Genomic DNA, 21,551 nt, shown 5'->3' with positions numbered 1-21,551 from the left:
GGTTTTTTTAAGGAATTGGTTTTCCATTCTAATAGGTCTCCCAACCCTCCTACGATAGGTAGCTGTAGGTGGTAAACAGCCATGAAGAGGAATTTTATTTGATTTTGAGTTTGAGAATTAGTTCTTCACTCTCTAAGGCCTCAGCTTCTACTTTCGCTGCTATCTTGCTGGGTAAGCTACTGGATTATTTCTGCTTGTATTCTCTGCAATTTACCCTACATATCCTGCTCTGATTTTCTCTTTGGCTGAATCACTCCTGTAAGGATCTTAAATTGTATATTTAAGCCAACGAGTTTGAACTGAAGAATTAGTGTTGTTGCTGGTATCAGTTGAGTTTCAGAATTAGAAACCTCGTTCTCTCCTTTGGCAGTACCATGGATTTGAAACTCAGGCATTCAACACTACCAAACTGGATCTGTTTCCTCTGAGAATTTTATCGTCTCATAAGTCATAACCACTGTACACAACTTCAGGCCCCGTTTGTTTCAACAGGAGAGAGAGAGAGAGAGAGAGAGAGAGAGAGAGAGAGAGAGCATCAAATATCACAAAGGATGAGAAATAACTCTCACCAGTCCATACCAATAGAAAAAAATCAGAAACTCTGTAGAAGAATAGTAGATATTCTTATAACAGAGGAATCATAGAAAATCAGTTTTTACTTACTAATGGGAGAAAGAACCTTATATTTTTTATCGTAAGGACTCCAATACTTTTTGATAAGCTTAAAAATAAATATATAAATGAAACCATAATCAGTACCAAAATATTCCCACCCCCCCAAATAACCAAAGTTTCTTTCAATAAATTTAGAGGTCACAGATGCCCCCTTTGGTCATAAAAATTACATATGATACCCAGCCCCCAAAGCAATTACCATATAGCTCCTTCACTTTCAAAACTTTCCCAATTTGTTGCTTTGCTGAATGGATTTCCAGTGGTTCTTTCTGCAATCATGAGGTGGACTAAAGCACTTCCTATGTGGAGATATGTAAGGATTGGATATTTCCTTTGGCTGTGGTCCAGGTCAGTAGTTAAGATCTTCATACTGGCCCTATATCATCCTAGCTTGATGTTGGACCTGACACCCGTGATACTGTTCTTGTGACCTTAACTCTTGAAAAAGGTACTAACTAATTTCAGATTGATGTAGCTATAGCACAATCTTGTATTATTCATAGATAAATTGGCTTTTTTTTTCAAAAAAAAATAACATACATAAATCTCTATCCAATCATAAGGAATTTTACTCTCTTTACAATAAAGCGGGTAAAAAATATAAATACTCCTCTATCGGCCCAAGCCCTCCGCTACCCTCACAGATCTCAGAAAAAATTCTATTCGAATCACTACCAAAAAATGTTGGAATGGGTCACTCTTCGAGACGGGTCCAAGAATTCAAGACACACATAACTTATTGATGATGGAGGTTATTCGGGTTTTTCTCATATCTTCGTGGACGTAGTAGGTACATTGTGGAGCCATGTATATCATTGCATTGTGTGATTTTTTTTTTTTGAAAATATCATCCCCCTCCTCTCTAAGTTTCCATAATATCAATTCAATCCCCAAGTTTTGAAAAATGATAATGCCTTCTCTTACTTTTTTTGAAGATTCTATCAACAGTATCTAACGATGTTAAAACAACAGTTCAAAAGACGATATTACCCATCTCTAACCTCACTTCTTTCTTCTTTCTTCTTCCTCCTTCCTCTAGTAACCCCACCCGCCCCCACCACTCTTATTCTAACTACTGCATCTCCAAAAACTGCTACAAAACAAAGGGCGAAGGGGTTTAAGGGAGGAATGTTTTATTTCAGGCGATGAGGAGAACAGACTACCCGAGATCGAGTTGAAATAATCAGATCTATACCGGAAATTTGGTTCAAAGATGTCTAAGAGAAAGGAAAGCTATGAATCTTTCCAAAACATCCGCAAACTGATCCTGAAGCTTCAGAAATAGAATAGAAGCCTCAACAGAAACACGAAAACAAAAATATCGGGAACCGTCTTGATTTGTGCAAGAATAACCGATCACGATTCGAGAGAAAGAGGGACATCTTACGAGATGAACAGGAGATTGGACGTGATTTACGATTTCAGAATTGTACTGATTCTATCTGGCTATAACGTGTTCGAAAAAATCGCCTCCCATTGCTGCCCGCTTCAAAACTTCATTTTTGTAATTTTTTTTTTTTTATTGAATCCTTCGTCTTCTTTTTCAACTTCGTCTTCTTCACAGAGAAGTGCAGAGGAGATGGGGCAGTAGGATGAACAGGGGAGGGAGGGGTAGGGAAAGGGAGTGGCGTGTGTCATAGGTCAAGTGAGTGGTGGGTGTGCAAGTTGGAGATCAAGAGAGATAGGGGGTGAGCACGGTTGTTGTGTAGAAGGGCTGTCTAGCCTGTGTTGGGCGGAGCAAAACAGGGTGCACACAGGGAGCCCAGGGGGTGAGCATGAGGAGCAGGGGAGCTCCCATCGAAGAAACAGAATGAGATGAAATGGTTTTAGAGGCTGTGGCATAGGGGTAGCAGAAGGTTTGCGGGAGTCATCGGCTTGCGGTGGAGACTTGCAATGGGTTGCGCTAAAGGATCTGGACCGAGATGGGTGAGTGATGGGGTGGGTTACGATGGCTTGTAGAGGGTGGTGTGATGGTGAGTTGCAGTGCTACTCGGGTGTGTAGTTGGATGCGCGACTGGGTACCCACCTCCGATCGGGAAAACCGACTGATTCCAAAACATTCTTGAACCCTGAACTCCTCTGCCGGCATCATAATAACCAGAGTCCTGTTATTGATTCAAGAAAAAATAACGATCAAAATCTGAAAAACAGACTGATTGATTCAATGTCCACCAAGAATGGAAAAGAAAAAGAGATCGAGAACCTGTGGATCAGGAACATTTGCATTTGCATTCCGCGGTGGTGGTGGTGGTGGTGGCAGTGGCAGTGGAAGTGGATCGGCGGCAGCAGTGGTGGCGATGATGGTGGCGTTGACGAAAGAAGCAGTAACGTAGAGAGGGAGAAGAATGGGGTTTTGGGATTGAAGAAGGTAAAATCGGAATTAAATTATATTAGGGGTAATTTGGGGCTTTAGAAAAATTGGATGTATGCACGTCATCAGTTAATGATATTTTTTAACGGTTAAAGTACAATTGATAGAATCTTTAAAAAGTAGAGAAGGACGTTATCGTTTTTAAAACTTGAAGATTGAATTGATATTATAAAGACTTAGAGGAGAGAGAGATGATATTTTCTCCCCTTTTTTTATGTTTTTGGTTTCATTGTGTTTTTTACATTGAGAATAGATTTTTGTATAGGCCATGCACAGGACCCTCCTCTCCGAGATCTTGGGAGTCTTTTTCCCAAATTTTGTTTCTACAGGCCATGCAATGGAATATTTTGTTCCATTGGTACTGCTAGCATTTCTAATCTAAGGTATGATATGGGAATATGGATTGGCCATTCGGAAGCTTTTAGTGTCAATCCATCAATCGTATACCCAACCGATATTAGCATTTTTCATTTTATTTTCAGCCATTCATTTGTCTCTACTTTTTTTAAATGTAAAGGATTCATGGATGAGTCAATCCATAGGGTATGGTGGTCAACCTAGTTGTGTGATATGGAAGGGTGATGTAAATATTTTAATCGATATTTTTCATGGGAGTAGTGGAACCTTCTTCAATTAGAAATAAAAAGAGAGGTTCTCCCCATGTCGTGTACAAATTTTCATCGAATGATCTCTGATTCAAGAGTAGAATATTCGAAAGACTCTTTCGATGAGACAAGAAATCTATAATTGTCAACAAAGTTGTTTCTTTTTTTTATTATTAATTTTTTTTAATCTAAAAAATTTTGTTTACTTTATTTTTACACATAAACATAATAAATAGATCATCAATTCAGCATGGAATAAAAAAAGTCCCTTCTGTTTTTTAATAATATGTCCTACCTCGACAAATTTGGACTCCATCTAATATGCCATGAGGTATATATCAAAGCCAAGAGGAAGACCTTTCTATGTAAAAACCTGAAAGAAAAAGTTGTACATTATCGTCTAATATTTAGTAATTGGAAAAGGGTTTTCCAAGAAAACGACATAAAGAGTACACCAATGAGGAGCAATAAAATGTACTCGTGCCATACAATCAACCAATTGTTAAGTTCCAAACCCAAAGGCTCTAATATAAAATGAAAGCAAAAGAGATTAATTGATAAGTGAAAAGATAATAAATAAACATTTTGAATAATTGGATGTTAATGATTATTTTAAATGTTCCACCAAAAAAATGATTATTTTAAATGCAAACATTAATTTGGTAATAATTCCTCAAATTATATCTATATATTGCCCTTTTTTTGTTATCGTATTGTTCAAATTTATATGTTTAAAACTCGTATTATCCGTTTTCATTCTTTTGCCATTCTTGACATATGTGACTGTCCCGTTCAAATTTTTATTCATTTAAAACAAATTCGTCCCGAAGACCGTTTTTTGCCTTTCGCTTTTTAACTAACAAAACACCAGACCTCGCCAATCACCAAAGGTCCTACATACACACTCATAATAATACGGCATGGGCCAAGGGGAGTAAGTAATTTTCCTTGCATGGCTGGGCTATCAAAACCTGTGGCATGCTTTTTTCCCTTACTCTTTTTATGATCTGTCAAGAGATATCTGCAACAGCTTAGTTAGAGCTCAGAAGTGGATTCCAAGTCAACAACAGTAACGCATGGATTTTGCATGGTAGGATTATTAAGCAGAAACTACTACAATAGCTCAGGATGTTAATTTACAGAATGGGGTTTACAGGGATAAAAATCCTCTATAATACCGGCGGGGCGGCAGTGCACATCTGATGGCACAGCAGAGGCCATGTGTGCCACCTGGCCTTTGCTGTACCGTCGGATGTGCACTGCCACCCCGCCGGTATTGTAGAGGATCCTGGTCCGGTTTACAGACCCAGATTAATCAAGTGAAACTCATATTAATAATGTTGGTCATGCATTTTTATGTAAATGCAAATTGACTGCTCTCAAGTTACTAAGATGGACTCACTTTTTTTTTTCTTAATGATTTGGACTTGCTTGCTCTTGCATTAATCCAATAAGAAACCCAATTAATCATCCTATATTTTCACCTGTAAAAAGGTAAGAAGAGCAGAAAATTGTCTACTTAGAGACTTCAGATAAACCCAACCTCACATTGCATAATTTGGTAAGTTGGCTATGTAAAATAAACATGAACAACTCTATCATAGAAGCAATCATTTTGCAATCTCTGGTAATTATAGCTCCAGAGCGCATGCTTCTACAAAGAATCCAACAGGCTACAAAAAACATTAATTAGACAATGCGATGAACCACATGGTTGAAATATCCCACAAAATTTGACAAGTTGAGAACTAATAACAGTTGGGTGGGGTATTGTCAACACAAGATTCTTTCTTATCCTGGGAATAAAAACTCGATTCTTAGAAACTGCCAAGGGTAAAACTAGTACAAAAGATGAGGGACTAATTCATTTTGGGCACCAGATACTCTCTACCCCTTTTTGATATCTGACTGATACTATACCAATAGCTTTGGCTACTACTGTTAACAAGGTATCTATTTACTTCAATCCCTCAAGGGGCCCGGACTAGTTCCAGAGAATAATAACCCTCAAAATGCCGCAATAAATCTTTGAATCTTTAACTGAGCACGCTCCTTCTCTTCCGGCCCATCAAGGTCACCAATGTTGTCATGGTATTCCTGTAATTTTAACACCAAATAAACAAAGCATTCAGATCTGTTTCAAAATAAAATGGGTAAAAGAGAAAAGAACATAAAAATATACGACATATCTTCTTATCTTTTCTGCTAGTGTTTTTCTTTTCCATCAAAAACCAAGGTAAGTAAAATATTTTCGCTAGTTCATTTCACTTCTGCGCATTTTACATCAAAACAAAAGGTACCCCAGGCAAAAGTAGAGTGATTTTTTGTCCTTAGCAAAAACGTAAATTTCTCTTTTTATTTTTTTTTTTTTTTTGGGGGGGGGGGTGGTTGGGGTTGAGGATCATTTCCAGGCTCTTGAATTGGTAGGGACAGTCAAAAGTTGACGGTCAGCTGTGTTGTCCTAATGAGATCCAACTATTCGAGTAAGTACAAGGTTGATTTTTTAACCCATTGGATAGGTGCAAGCCTACGCATTGCAGGGTGCCATGCTTGGTTAAGTGCTATTGAGAAATCATGAAGCTCCTATACATGGTCATGAACAAAGGCCACCACTCTGACAAGCCAAAATGAAAAATTGGGTGATCCTCGCCATCTGATTAATTGCATCATATGGTTCATATACAAATGGGCATTTTTTCACTTATAAATGGGTAGCATTGAAAAGCTAAAAGGTGTCTCAGATTGATGATCACTCAAGCAATTTTTTCCCCTTTTCCTGGTAAAAGTAGAAAAGGCAGGGGAAGGAGGAGGGTAGGTTTTCAACATTTTATTTTTTTTGTGGGGTGGCCGGGGGGAGTGGGAATAAGAGGGTGCAACACAGAGACATTCATTACACCACAATTCTAGTACTACTATTGCCCAAGCATGCTTCACTAAGACTTGAGACAGAAAACTCGGTAGTTGAAAGCAAACAGATGACTACTTGAAAAGCTATTAGTACCATCAATGAGAACCATAAAAACCAAGCAACCTAAAATAATGAACACTTACGTTATATAAAAAATTTAAAAACTCAAAAAAAAAAAGGAATAGGAAATGTTGTGGATAAAGAGGGGGTGAGAGAATTTGTACCTGGAGAATATCCCTCACATCGTCCTTTGTCAATTTCTGCTGCTTGAGCAGTAGTTCGATTCGGGCTCTCATCCTAGGGTGCCTGAATTAAGTAACATCCTTAGGGTAAGGAACCATGATCAATTCTTCAACTGCATGTGAAGCATCCTAGGTTATAGATACAAGAATTGAACCCAAATGCAAAAACTTACTCAGAAGACCAAACATGGCCTAGAATTACAGCGATCAACTGCAGAACCACAGTAAAAGAGGTTGAGATTAGAAAAGGCTTAGCAGGAAAACATGATTTCTTTTTCTTTTTTTTTTTTAAACAAATAAAATATTCAAGAAAAGAGAACTCAATCCAATACAACCCAAAATCACACCATTTTCAATAATCTCTTGGTAACAGAATTTAAACAAGAGACCATAAACGTCTGTTTTTTTACTCCACAGCAGGGAGGATTACAAGAAAATTATTAAAGTATATAATTGTCAGGAATTGAGGTTCATAATCCCCCACCCCAAAGAAGAAGAAAAAAAAACTTGGTGGATTAATGTTTGTCCACTCACAGTTCGACAAAATTTCCACTTCTGCTACTTTTTCCTGTGTAACCTACGTCACAAACTTGTAGCACATTTCCAGGCACCTAGGGCAATTTTTGTGGAAAGAGGCAATTCCCCCAACTCCCAAAGAGGGCTTATATTCAAGAAGTTGCCATTACAGTGAGGATTTGAATCAGATTGCAACTGTTACTTACATAGCACCATAGTTAGCACAAGCTTCTAATTCAAGAAGTTGCCATTTCTGTGAGGACTTGTGTCAGATTGGAACTGTTATTTAAATAGCACCATAGTTTGCACTTCAAAGATGCTGATATCAGCGCTAGTGAGCCACCTGACTCATTTGCTGAAAGTAGTGGAAAGTTAAAACAAATTTAATTCTACATGGGAACTCCATTATTAAACAATTGTATCTTCACTCCTGCTTCTTTAGATATTTTTAATAGAGAATTTTTATCTGATGATTCTGAAAATATTAGGAACAGAAAAGAGAATTCTATGTATCAAATTTCTAATAAAGATATGAGGCCAATTTCTTCAAGTAGCTAAGATTTGGTATGCAAATACATAGATATGCCAAGGACTATGACAAAAGATTAATTTTCTAACTTGAAGAGTGTAGAGCCCAGATTCTAATTTCCGATTGTACCGCTCCTCCTCATCCATCTGTGGAATGTAATACACGGTCAGCAATAGTTACAAGAGCTATTGGTCAAAGGAAGAAGAATAAATAAGAAGAGGCGTAACCTCCAAATCATCAAATTCAAGACGGTTTAGCCGCTCAGTCTCTGCTTTGACTCTATCTGAATATCTGTAAGAGATTGCCTTTTATCAAATGCTAATATAAGCTTTAAAGAGAGGATGAACATCCCCATTTTTTAAAGAAAAAAGTTGAAGCAGTTCAACAACGAATACAATGGAGATGGAAACTGCCTCCAGCTGGCCGTAGACCCTTTTCGTGCATACTTGGACACGGATCAATTGTCCACAGGGTCCAGTACGGAACTTAATATTTACAAAATATTCAGTCTCAACCCCAAGGCAAAGATTACTAAGAAAGGGTAAAAATAGACAAGGGCATAAATAGTTGGTGATGGAACAAGATATTCCGTCACCCACTCCCCAACAAAAAAAACAAAAAAATTTATTCAACCAAATGTTACCTCAAAAAGAGTTCCATGAGGCGGTCTATCTTCTCACATTCATTTTCCACAAACTTACTTAACACCCTTTCCCTTCTTGAACCCCTCACAATCCCACCTGACCAAGATCATTATTAGCACAAGATCAATTAGAGAATATTATTCTTGATGAAAAGATGTACAAGAAGCTGAATTGAATGGGAGATGAATCATCTACTGACAAAATACATGCACTTGACACAGCAGGTATGCCCATCTACAAATTCAATAAACAAGGGAATGTATGCCCATCTATATAACCATCAACCTACTGAGCACTAAACACTTCACCACCAAAATAAACGGAACTATGACATCAATAAAAAAGACAAGAAAATAATTCAAGTTGATAGATGCTATATTCAAAAGGCTCTGACTCTTCATAGAAATGTAAACACCACCCAAAATAGGAAATCGAAGCTCCAGGACGCACTTGCCTTCTTACCAAATAAAGATGCAATAAGTGATATTATACGCTCTTCCAACTCCTCTTGGTAGCTTTCCTTCTTATTCTTCTTGTTTACGGGAATCTAATTATCACAAAGACTATATATATCAGAACATAACAAAATCTTCATCCAATTAATAGGATCATATAAAATATTCATAGTTTCATAGCATAACAGTATAAACAGTATTCTATATAACCTCCTCTCCACACATTAAAAACAGAAGAAACAAAATAACCAAGGAACACATTAAACACAGTATTCTTTGTGTATGTGTGTCTGTATAACACTCAGACATGGGCCATCTACAACCAGATTCCCAACCTGGGACGTAGCCAACTCATCCAATAAATAGTTAGCCAATCTTGGCTCCACTAGAATCAGGTTTACATCAAAGGGGCCAAGGACCCAATCTCTCTGATGTTCTGAAACAGTATCCATGGTACCCCAATGTAGGAAGCAAACCAATTAACAGCACAGGCCAACTGTCCCTGAGCCACAAGCTGATGAAGCCACAAAACTAAAGCCAACCTGCATCTGGATAAGAGAGATTGAATCCCGCAAACACTAATCTCAACACCCATCAGACATGAGAAAGATATGCCGTTGCTTATACAAACAGTGATCCGCCTTTGGACCATTACATTAGCAAATTCACCAGGACAGGAAAGGTACGGAATGAACCTCCAAATTCCAACTGATTATAAGACAGTATTTTTAGAAATGCGATCCAGGGTCACAAAACCCGTTGCTTATACAAACAGTGATCCGCCTTTGGACCATTATATTAGCAAATTCACCAGGACAGGAAAGGTACGGAATGAACCTCCAAATTCCAACTGATTATAAGACAGTATTTTTAGAAATGCAATCCAGGGTCACAAAACCCGTTGCTTATACAAACAGTGATCTGCCTTTGGACCATTATATTAGCAAATTCACCAGGACAGGAAAGGTACGGAATGAACCTCCAAATTCCAACTGATTATAAGACAGTATTTTTAGAAATGCAATCCAGGGTCACAAAACCCTGCTTTGGATCGCTATGAGCCAACCCAAGTGATAAATGGCTCAAAATTTATAGGTAATGGCAATTCTATAATTTTGGAGACAAATCGGACCTTTAAGAGTAAGGTAATAGAATATGGGACAAGTCAAGAATTAACTTAAAGCAGATGAGGACAATTTTGGAATTATAATAAAGATGGGATAAAATAGAAACAAGTCTATGAATCATGGGGCTTTTTTGTAAATTAATAAAGCAATCTTTTATATGTAATAAAATAAAGAGGTCATCTTCAACCTCTCGACGTCCAAACATGACCAGAAGCAACCCGATTCAATCCGTGTGAAGAATCTCTCTAAACCAACCATTGGTCAATCTGAAACTCAAGGGAAGAATCAAAACTACCAACCCTATGTAAGATTGTGTGGCAACCCAAGATGGGGTATATTGAGTTTAGCTGAATAATGTGACAAAATAAAGAACTTCTAACACAACCTATGAATGAATGCTATATTGCTATGGAAAGTGTGAAAACAAAAAGTATACAAATAGTAGTTGTCAAGGCGTCGCCTAGGCACCGCCTAGGAGTCCAGGCTCTTTCTTGGGTCCAAGGCAATAGCACGCCTTCTTGACACTTCACGAGTTTACATTGATTTATGTTTATTGTTTTTTTATTACTATGTTCATACTATATCCTATGTTTGGTTTATTATATGTTGGTTTTCTCATATTAAGTCATTACTAGTATAATCATATCATATTGCATTGATAAGGCTTATATGTTTCACATAAGAATAATTATATAAAATTATCATTGTTATATTATATAGTCATATACTGCACACCTAGGGCGCCTTATCACCTAAGTGTCCCTCCAACGCCTTGGGTCACCGTGACAACTATAATGCAAATACCCATAGAACAAAAATAAGAGAAAACAGTTCAAAAGATGAACACAATAGTTTTAGAGTGGTTCGGCAACCTTACCAAAATGCACTACCAAATGTTACTCTCACACTTGAGCTTTCCACTATAACGATCACTTTCCAAATGGCAGTGATCAAGCCTTCTTACAATTGTTTTCCAAGCTCACAATAAACCCAAGTGTTTTCCAGGCTCACACTTTAGCCTAGTATTTTTCAGGCTCACTACTTGCAACCTTTACAACAAGTTGTTTTCAGGTTCACAACAAACCCAAGTGTTTTCCAAGGCTCACACTCAAATCTAGAATAATCATATCCGTGATTTCCTTTAGAGATTCACCAATCTCTTACAACAACTCTTTTAAGAGTGATTGAATGTTTCCACTCAAGATACGTCTACAAGGCAAAAGGTCCAACTGAAAGTACAAACATTAAACCTCTAAAAGGTAGATGAAGTTAAAGAACAATCCTATGATTTTCAAAAACACCAAAACACAAGACCAATAAATATGTGCAAAATGTGTGCAAGAGTCTCTGTCTGAAGGTCCACAAGTCCCTCTTTTTATAGTCCAGAAGAGTTGTACAAGAATGAACTCGATTTAAGCTATAACCATAGATTTCAAGGCGTCTCCTAGACATCCAGGCACCTTGGTCGCGTTGCCTTGCGTCTAGGCCCCCTCCAACGCCTTGGATTGCCTAGGCTATCATGACAATTATGACAACAACTCTATGCAGACGTCTACTGAACTCCAACGGTAAAAAAAAAAATTGGTTGATAGTCTCTCCAAAGGTCAAAAAGGGTCAAACCATTTAGGTCTATATGGACATCCGTGCACTTGTGTGGATGTCTACACTTGCAAGCAGATGTCCATGGATGTACATGGACGTCTCCTAGATAGGGGGCTACAGAAATTACATCCTCTCGGGTTAGACGTCCATACTCAAGTGCGGACGTCCCCAGACAAAGGACTTGGAAACATCACTATTTGAACTCAGACATCAACACAAGGGTGTGGTCGTCTGTCCTAAAGTGAGGATGTTTTCACTTAAGAGCGGGCATCCACAACACAGAATTTTTGTGTCTTGAACAGAGCTAAGTCATAAAATTAACCTTCTTAGTTGGGGGCATAGTTCCTTTAGGTCTTTGGTGACTTAATGAGACATTAGGGGTCTAGATGCTAATGAGAATCACTATTACAACACTTGGGAAATAAAGACATTTACAGATTTAAAACTAATTCCTAAGTCTTGATCTTCAGCATGTTCCTTGAAACTCAATCTTCTATTGGATGGTCCAATCCTTCATGACTTTGGTCTTACTGAAGTGAATCTTGAGTCTTCCAATTGAGCTTCTGAACTTCATGCCCTCATGTTGCCAAAGCTTGACCTTGATCTTCCATTGAGATGCTAGCTTACCAACTACCTTCAACTTGCTCTTTATGTTTGACTTGCCTTGCTCTTGATCCAAGTTTTCTTTGATGCATGATAGTTCACTTGTGCACTTGGGATGGTATAGATGCTTTCATATTCACATACATGTTAGTAATCCCATGACCATGGACCATCATCTCATTGTGAGTTTAACCATCAAAACCTAAGTCAGAATATTTTGACAGCCATATGTCAACACCCCATTGAAGTGGCCGATAACAGAACCCAAAGAGTGGATGAATTAAATATTATTTAGACCTGCAAATTGGTCTTGCAGTAATGATAGCAGCCCTGAGTTCTGTGTTTAGCTCTCGATAAAATGGGTCTTGGGGAACAAGACATTGGGGTTTCAGAGTCTAGGGCGGAAGGATTTACGCCCAAGATCTCAGGCCAATCGTAGTGAACAAGGATTAGTAATAACAACAAAGGATAAATAAGGGTAACAATGAAAGAACAAAGTGAAACAGAAGAAGACAGAGAGTAAGGAGAGGACTAATCAGGAAGAAAAGGAATTGAGCTAGAGACGGAAAGAGAGAGAAGAGGAGGAAACCAAAAGCACCGATCGGCTCTAGTAACAGGCCAAGTAGGCACACACTAAAATTTAAAATTTTAAAAAAAAAAAACCTCATTATTTCATTCTTCATTCTAATAATCTCCATCAATTGATGTATATAAATAAGAAACGAAAAAGACTCCTATATGTATTCTAAAACAGAATTGGAAACCAAATTGGACTCAATCTCCTACTCCACCAATCCTATCTGAAACTCCCATATAAAAAATAATTACAATTACAAAATAACCTTAACCGCATGGCCTGATTTGGGTCAAAAATTGGTTCAATGATGAACCAGACCCTTTCCTCTTTGCCTTCCTAAGATCTGCATCACTTAGCTCCAACCACCACCCACCCGATGATGAGTCCATCAATCATTTAACTGCTCACTAAACTAGTTCCCCATTCTCATTACATGGGAAACATATTAAGGACTAGTTAAACTTATACTTATATTTGAAACAGTAGACTTGAGTCTCAAGTACAAAATTAGAAAGTGAATTTTAGAATTGGATTTTAGCAACTGACGTCCATTTGGTTACTTTTTAATTGTGTTTCTAACTTTTAACATGTCTTTATGTAACTAGGCAACTAGGAATTTTTCAGAGTTTCTACTTCATCAAAGCATTGTAAGTGTGTGTAAAAAGGCCAAGGGGTATCCAAAATATGTATATAATGACATCTGTTATGGAATATAATTTCAAAGCTCAGTTGTTGCCCTACTTCTTTTCTTCATAGCTTTGGAGTCAGGTGACTGGCCTCAGGTTCTGTAGCACCTACCTGCTACAAAAGTACTTTTATGGGGCTAAATACCTGTCATCTTTTTCCTACTTTAATCATAGAGGATTTTATGCTTCCATTTCTGATCTGGAATTGATGTGATGCAGATCAAAGAGTCAACATTGCACAATATTGTTCACGTTTTACTGCTCACGCAAACAGTGTTGAGTCCCTATGGATAGCTTGCAAGCGAAGAAGTTGATATCCACCAGATCTCGTGGGTCCCATGGCCAGTTGTACGGAGGGAAGATTGAAAACTAATTGCTACTGCGTGGAGGAGTCTTACAGCTGTTATAAATTAGCTTTCTATTAGATAGATTTAGACATTGTTTCTATTTTTAGATTTATCAAGTTATATATGATGTAATCGGATTTTGAAAGCAACCTAGGTTCTAGGATTAGTTTCCTATTTTAGTTGGGTTTTATTTCGTAATAAATTATAAGGGATTTTATTCCTAGAAGTTTGTCTGAGGTTTTATGAATTAGTAGTTTCCTTTTCTAGGATTCTTTAGTTTCTTAATTAGATTGGGATTGGGTTGTTCTATAATTGGTTTTTGATTAACAAAGGTCTAAAGAGCTGTAACCGATTATTATATAAATGAGCAAGGCTGATGTAACCCAGGTGGAACAAGTCTCACTTAGGACCAGGTTGTGTAATAGGATTGGCCGAACGGCGCAGATTAGGGTGATTAGGGCAAGATTAGGGTTAGGAATGGGAGTTTGAATTAGGGTTTTATTGGGTAATGGTATGCAGGTTTTTAGGAGTCTATTTAATTAGGTTTTAATTAGGTTTGAACAAGAAATAGAATTTCAGAAATACTAGGGTTAGGGTTTTGGGTTTTGGGAATGAAGGGAATAAAGGGATCTAGGGTTTCTAAGGGGAGACAGGGCAAGAGCTTCTGGCCGAGTGTCACAGAGGTGGGGGAGGGGGTTCGGTTGAAGTTTGGGGTGATTTGGATGGTTGGTTAGGGCTGGGCAGTGTTTAGAAGCTTTTAGGGTTTGAGGGACAACTAAGGTTTTGCAGGAAAATAGTTGCAGGTTAGGGTTCAGCAAAGGGAAGCAGTAAATCAGATAACACTTACTGGTTGCAGGACTGAGATTGCAGAAACAGTAGCAGATTGAACACTTGAAGAGACCTCCTAACCTTCACAGTGCAAGGAGTCGCAGGATAACCCACCCTTAACCACCTTGAGTCCACAAGGATATAAGCTCGCAGATGCAACAGTTTCAGATCTGAAATCAGAGAATTTTTTAAGTAGAAGTTGTGGGGGAGCCTCCCACGATTTATCTATTTATAATAAAAAGAGATGGCCAAAAGCCTTACACAAATATGACTTGGAATCCTAGTTCCAAGTCCTAAAACCAGTCCTAATCAGACTAGGACTACTGACACTAATCTGAAATCTAATTACAACTGAATCACTTGTATTCTAACTAGGAATACAAGTTTCAACAAATAAAATAAATAATAAAAAGAACAACCTATCCCTCTAAAATCGTGGAGGGGATACTAAGCACACTAAAAGACTGTTTTACCCCTACTTACAGAAAAACAAATTACAGAAAACAAAAGGCTCCAACGAAAATAGTAAAACAGCCACTTCATGGTTTCGGCTTCTTCTTCCTAGTGCTTGGATCTGCATCAAAGGCTGAATACAAGGCATGGTTGAAGATTGAAGAAAATAGAGAGCTATGGCTTGAAGCTGTGAGAGGCAGTGGCTGTGGGAGGCAGCAACGGTGAGAGGCCGTGGGTGAGACACCCTGTACTGAGAGAGTCCCCTATCCCCCTTCCATACCCTTTTATGTTCTTCTTTCAATGTAAAAGAAAAGGAGAAATAAAACATTCAGTTATTCAATTTTGTTCTTCCTTATTTAATTGATCCTGCAGCAATCGATCTCCCACTGGTTTTTTTCCTGGTTCAAGTTTGCATTATGATTCATGATAATTACAAGAGGGCAGTTTTTGAAAGAAAAAAAACTACGGTTTTTCTTGCATTGTGGCCCCATTACCCCAGAAGATCTTATATCAATCCTACAGTAGATAGCCTAAGAAATATGAAAAACCTGTTTCTCGGAGTTATACAACACAACCCAACTCAACTAACCCTTATCCCAACTAAATGGGGTCAGCTACATGGGTCATGTTTGTCAATTGGTAAAATTCTGTATCTCATATTCATGTAGAAGACCATATAAATACACAAACATTGGAGACCTATACAAGGTAGCTCTATACAAAGAAAGAGCTTCACAAGGAAAGAAATATTACACAATTATAAACAGCTATACAATGAAAGAATCCTATCCTGCATCCTTACACCTTCATCCCTATTGAAGCAATACTTGATGTTAACCCTAATCCATGAATGTCTTTTCTCATCAATTATGGCTGTGACTTCAGAAAATACTTAATAACTTCCTATAAAAAAAACAGGTTGTTTTTGTTTCTGGTTTTGGTTTCTGTATGCCTATTTGGGCATGTTAGGTTGGTATTTGTTATCATCGTGGATGGGAATACTCTCTAAATACATATGGTGTGCACAGCTGCTCATTTTCTCTATTCCTTTGGGCCTGGTTTTCTTGTTGCTTGTTTTTGTCTTCTCTTCTTCTCAATTAAATATTTGATGTAATGGTTAATATGGGTGTTAATTGGCATGACAAGCATGACCATCGATGGAAGCCCAAAACTAAGATTAACCCAAAGCCTATGGAGGCTCGATTCTTGGCATATACAAAGGCACACCTTGGTATAGAAGCTTCTGTTTAACAAGAGTCAATTGTTGTTGGCTGAGTTTTAGAAGCTTCGGTTTGGCAGATTGTCCGTTAATAGGTCTTTACAAGTCCTAAGTTTGAGTTAGTCTTTTTAATTTTTGAGTTAAAGGAGGACGTATCCCTTTATCAGTCTTAAGTTCTGGAGGAAAATAAGGTTTCAGTTTTGCTCCAGAGTCCAGCAACATTGAAACAGCAGTGGTTGCTTTTCCCTCTCCTTTTCTCCCTACTTTCTTGGCTACCAATTTGGTCATCTCAGGTCCGGATTTCCTATTTTTCTGGTCAGTTCTAATCTTCTTCTCCCCTAGCAATACCATGTTCTCTTGCCTCATTCTGCTCTATCGATCTATACTACAATTGCTGTTTCAGCTTTCAGATCGATCTAAAATTTCATATGTTAGTTTCAGCTATTGTTCTCCACTAATTCTAATAAATAGACAGTCAAGAAAGTAGAGAGAAAAGGAGAGTAAAAGCAACCACCACTGGTTTAATGTTGCTGAACTGTGGAACAAAACTGAAACTTTATTTTCCTCCAGAACTGAAGATCAATAAAGGGCTACATCCACCTTTAACTCAATAGACCTGGATTTAGTCTTCCTTATTTGAATATTTATACCCCCTGCTCTGTTTATATATCCTAGTTCCTCTTAGTTGCACTAGAAAAAATTACTTTTTCTTGTTCTATCGATGGATAAAATCACATAGTATGCTTAATCCAGATTGGGTGCTGATCTAATTCATATTTCCTTAACTACTCTATATTAATTTTCTCCTAAATTCTCAACTATGTCATGATTTATCACTTTATCAACTTTCTATTCTTGCCCTATTCAGTGTAAGCCAAACGATTTTTATGTTCCACAAATATGATCTCTGCTATTTGAACATCAGTGATGTTTTCTTAAGTTCCCTAATATGATTTTTGCTTGCTAAAATTCTTAGTTATCAACAAATTTTCATATTTGTCCCATAATATGTTTCAGCAAGCTTGGTTGTCCTTTTTCTCCAAATTATGGTAAGGGTTTGCAACGTCTACATTAATGCTATTTGTTGCTGATTCAAGTATCCAACTCACCCACACACTTGCCCCCCCCCCCCCCAAAAAAAAAAATAAATAAAAAGGAACAGATTTAACTAAGTGGAGATTCACAGAAATTGGGACACCACGGATAAAACATGAATAGTTCCATAGAGGAGCGTATTAAACATAAAGCACAAAGCTTATGTTGTTTACATGACACTATAAATGTTTGTTTAAGGAATGACACTGCAATAATAATCTTACAGAAGGCGATTAAGTGGTTACAGAAAGCAACTTTTCAAGCATACCTATAACATCATAGAACTGATGGAGGGGAGGGAAGAGAAGATAAGAACTTGCCTTACCCATGAAAGCAGCAAATGCAGTCTTTAACCCCAAAACATCCACAAACCGTTCACAAGCAGGAGGGTATTTCGTCATCGCAAAATCAAGTGCCCTTATGGCAGACCCATAAGCTGATTTCTTCTGTTTCATGATAATAATCATCAACTCAACACCCTCCGCATTCAGAAACCTCTCCTTATTCTCCATTGGCATCAACAAACAACATAAACAATCAAACAAATTCTCCAACATTTCCTCCTCGTCCGAAGTCCTTGGGTCCCTAGACTTATAAAGGGCAACCGCCTGTAATACCACATCTACACCATTCATCTGCCCCAATCTCTTCTGGTTAGCAGTACTATTCTGCAACAGAATCGCAAGAATCTCCGAAGCGTACTGTTTGTTGCTATCAAACTCTCGAACCTTGATTTTCCCCAATAGCCACCGCAACAACTTGGTCCTCTCACAGACTAGCTCCGCCACAGCCGGCTTCACTTCAATCATGTTCTCGATGGTAGCAAGAGTGTTATAAATCGCAGTCATCTCATCTGGGTCACTCTCATTCAACCTCCCAAGATTCTGAACCAGCAATTCAAGAGCATTGTTTTCAATCAACGAATCGACTAGAGTCCGAGCCGGTTCATCATTGTCTTCAAGTACATCTTCATCAGTGAGGTCTTGGAGCAATCCAACCACATCGATTGCAATGTCTGTATTATCATGACTAAGCAACCCTAGAATCGACGGAATCGTATTGAGGTTCACCAGCTCCGGGTAGAGCTCAGGACCACCAGCAAGGATCTTAAGCTTGTCAATCTCATCGTGAAGTTCCACTTCAGAATCTGCGAAGCGCTCAGGTTGGTCGGGGTACTTGAGGCGAGCTTCGAGGTTGTCGCGGAGGCGGCGTTCAAAGGAGAGGACAATCTTTTTTAGGGTTCGGAGGTCAAGAACTTCAACGGAATTCTGAGACTTTTCGACGGCTTCGAGGAGGGAGAGATCGAAGCCACCGATGGCGGTGCCCCCGTTCTCGAGGGGGAGTTCAGAGTCGTCTCTCTTTCGCTTGGAAGTATGGTTGGTGTTGGCGTTTCTATAGTCCATCACTTAGCATAGACGAAACCCAAGAGCACCGAGCAGAGAGACAGAGAGAGAGCCAGAGGGTATGTGAAGACTGATGGTTAGGGTTTTCCAGGTTTTAGGGTTTGGGTTTTTGGTCTATGTGAGAAGAAAGCATTTCTGCGGAACAACGAGAGAGAATGAGAAACAGAGACTGGTAGAGTTATGGTGGTTTTGCTCAGTCGGAGAATGGAAGAAACGGGAGGGGCAAGCAGATAAAATGGCTTCAGGTCTCTGACGTCTGGGTAAATATTCGCACACGGTCCATCATTTCAGCCCATAACGCATATGTCCATCGTGTAGATGTAATCGTGTTAGGTGGGACCTCAACCGATCAAAATAGATCTCTTTTGGTCTATAGTTGGTCCTATTTGTGTCCTCCATATCTCCCTTGCTTTAGGGGTGTCAATCTGGTGGTTTGGTTTGGTTTCGGTGTGAGTTTAGGGAAATCGAAACCGAACCAATAAGAATTTTTTTTGTTTTAGTTTGTGTTATCGGGTTCAACATGGTTCAGTTTGAAATCCGGGTATGGATTGGTTTTCAGTAGAGGATTTGGTAACACTCGGGGTAAGTTTCAGGTTTGGGTTTAGTTCCGAGTTTGGTCATATCGGTCAGGCTAATCAAGGGCCCGACTATTTAGCACGAACTGTGCTGAAGCTGAATAGTAACATAAACATAAATCAAAGCCGAATTGATAGGAAGCTCAGTTTGGTTAAGTTCGAGTTCAAACAATTTGTATCAGACCAGTTTGACCATTTTGGTTTATGTTTTGACTCCCTCTGGTTCATAGCAAATTCTCATATAACTTATTCTAGGCCCCGTTCATTTGGTGGGGGCGGAAGTATGGGACTATTGGAGTGAGAAAGTTTCGAAAAAAATTGGATGTTTTGGGTTGTTTGATTGTCTACGGTTAAAATTTGAGTAGACAACCACAAATTTGTTAGACTTTATTTTATTGTCCACTTAAGGGATTTGGCTCTCATCCAATCGTAGCGGGAGCTAGAGGGTCCAATGCTCGGAAACAACCCGAAAACAGGGATGTTGGTCATTTCATGGGTGGGGCCCAGGTGAGACCCACCTATGAAATGACCAGCCCATCCCTGTTTTTGTTGTCGGTTAGCGGAGCTGGACCCTCTAGCTCCCGCCATGGCTGGAGGGAATCCATTTGCTGACTGAGAGTCTCTCCCATCCCACCACCTCACAAAGTCCCACGATTTGGTGGCACTTTGTGGAATTTACAAGTGAATATACAATCTCCATCCTTGATCTCTTTTCCTTCCTTCTTCCATGGCATCTTCGAAGCTCACCTGAAAAACTGATGCTGAAGCTCGAACATTGCTCAGTCGGAACCCCCTACAGTGAGAAGAATGGTCCTTCCTGAAATTGTCTTCACAAAAATATGCATTTCAGTATCTGAACATTCGATATGGTCACCTCCCTCGCATGGGCTTATGATTTTGAAATTTGTGGATTACTTATGGATGTTGTAGTCTGCGAGGGTTAGGCCATTTTGCAATCTCTTCCCATATGAGACGTTGATAGTGGGAAGGGATTCCTTCCTCTTCTTCAATCTTGGATTTTACATGCTCAACAATGTTGAAGCAAGAAAACTCAAGCTTGATCGTTTTCCCATCAAGGGTCTTCACTAGAACACGAAAGAAGAGAGAGATGAAGAGAAGTAACCTTGGTTGGCTTACAGATGTAGAGAAAAAAACCAGCGAGTGGCCGTTGTGGAGGGAGATGAGCAATGAACGCTCAGGCAAAGAGATGAAATCATCGTTATTGAAATGCATATTTTTGTGCAACTCATTTAATGAATTTGTTTTCTGTGAAACGTTGGATCGGAATAAAAGAAGAATGCAATGGTTATCCCGCTTACTTTCTGATTTGATAAGTCAGAAGCGAAAATTGCAGAGTATGGGTGGAAAAAACGTGAACGGCAGGATTCGAACCTGCGCGGGCAGAGCCCACATGATTTCTAGTCATGCCCGATAACCACTCCGGCACGTCCACTGGCTGTCTCTTTGTTGTCTTTTTCTTCATCTTATCTTCTATTTTTTTAGAAGGTGGGGGAGGAAGAATAAAGAATCTATAAATAAAGTAAGAAGATTCCTACACTTTCCAAGTACAATTTCAGGTGGAAGAAAGAATCCCTTTGGAATCAATGGTATTTATGACATATCACCCCTTCACATGACAAGTAATACGTGAGGAGATGTGCAATTTCATTTTTAAGTTGGTATTGTGCACACCTTTTCGCATAAATAAGATGAGGAATTACATCCTAATGAAATTGTAGAGGAGGCATTGAATTGCAATGACACATATGACTTCGGCTCTCTCTCTCTCTCTTTTTCTCTTCTTGGAGTTTTATTTTAGGTTTCCAACCCAGATCATTTCTTATATTCCTTTAGGTCCTTAAAAGGTTACAGGGATAAAGAGTATCATTCCTTCTCTCTCATCACCATCGTCGAAAGCCCATTCCTAGGATTTCATCTCACGCTAGCCTCATAGTGAGGCTCAGATTTGTGCCAAGCCACATAATTCCAAGTGAAGAAGTTAGCTCATTCAAATCAATCCGTGCCTTTACTGATATTAGATGTGAGATTATTTGGCTACGAAGGTTTCTTCATGATACGTGTCTCCTTGAC

General features: G+C 38.7%; 1 protein-coding gene and 1 non-coding gene across 2 annotated transcripts; both read right to left on the bottom strand.

Annotated features, from left to right (window-relative positions):
* Nucleotides 1–5,545: 5,545 nt before the first annotated feature.
* LOC122646610 (beta-catenin-like protein 1) lies at nt 5,546–18,978 on the bottom strand. The gene is made up of 8 exons (XM_043840195.1): nt 17,803–18,978; nt 8,953–9,037; nt 8,490–8,586; nt 8,074–8,137; nt 7,936–7,992; nt 6,975–7,012; nt 6,784–6,865; nt 5,546–5,748 (listed from the first exon to the last, which is right to left on the bottom strand). The coding sequence occupies exons 1-8, from the start codon at nt 18,883–18,885 to the stop codon at nt 5,659–5,661; spliced, it is 1,596 nt and encodes a 531-aa protein (XP_043696130.1). The 5' UTR covers nt 18,886–18,978; the 3' UTR covers nt 5,546–5,658.
* A 1,853-nt stretch (nt 18,979–20,831) lies between these two features.
* Nucleotides 20,832–20,913, bottom strand: TRNAS-AGA. The gene has a single exon. It is a non-coding gene; the product is annotated as a tRNA-Ser (tRNA).
* Between the last annotated feature and the right edge of the window lie 638 nt (nt 20,914–21,551).

Source organism: Telopea speciosissima, chromosome 11, assembly GCF_018873765.1.
Source record: "Telopea speciosissima isolate NSW1024214 ecotype Mountain lineage chromosome 11, Tspe_v1, whole genome shotgun sequence".
NCBI classification, from domain to species: Eukaryota; Viridiplantae; Streptophyta; class Magnoliopsida; order Proteales; family Proteaceae; genus Telopea; species Telopea speciosissima.
Note: the sequence above shows the minus strand (reverse complement) of the source record. Positions and strands in the feature narration are given on the sequence as shown.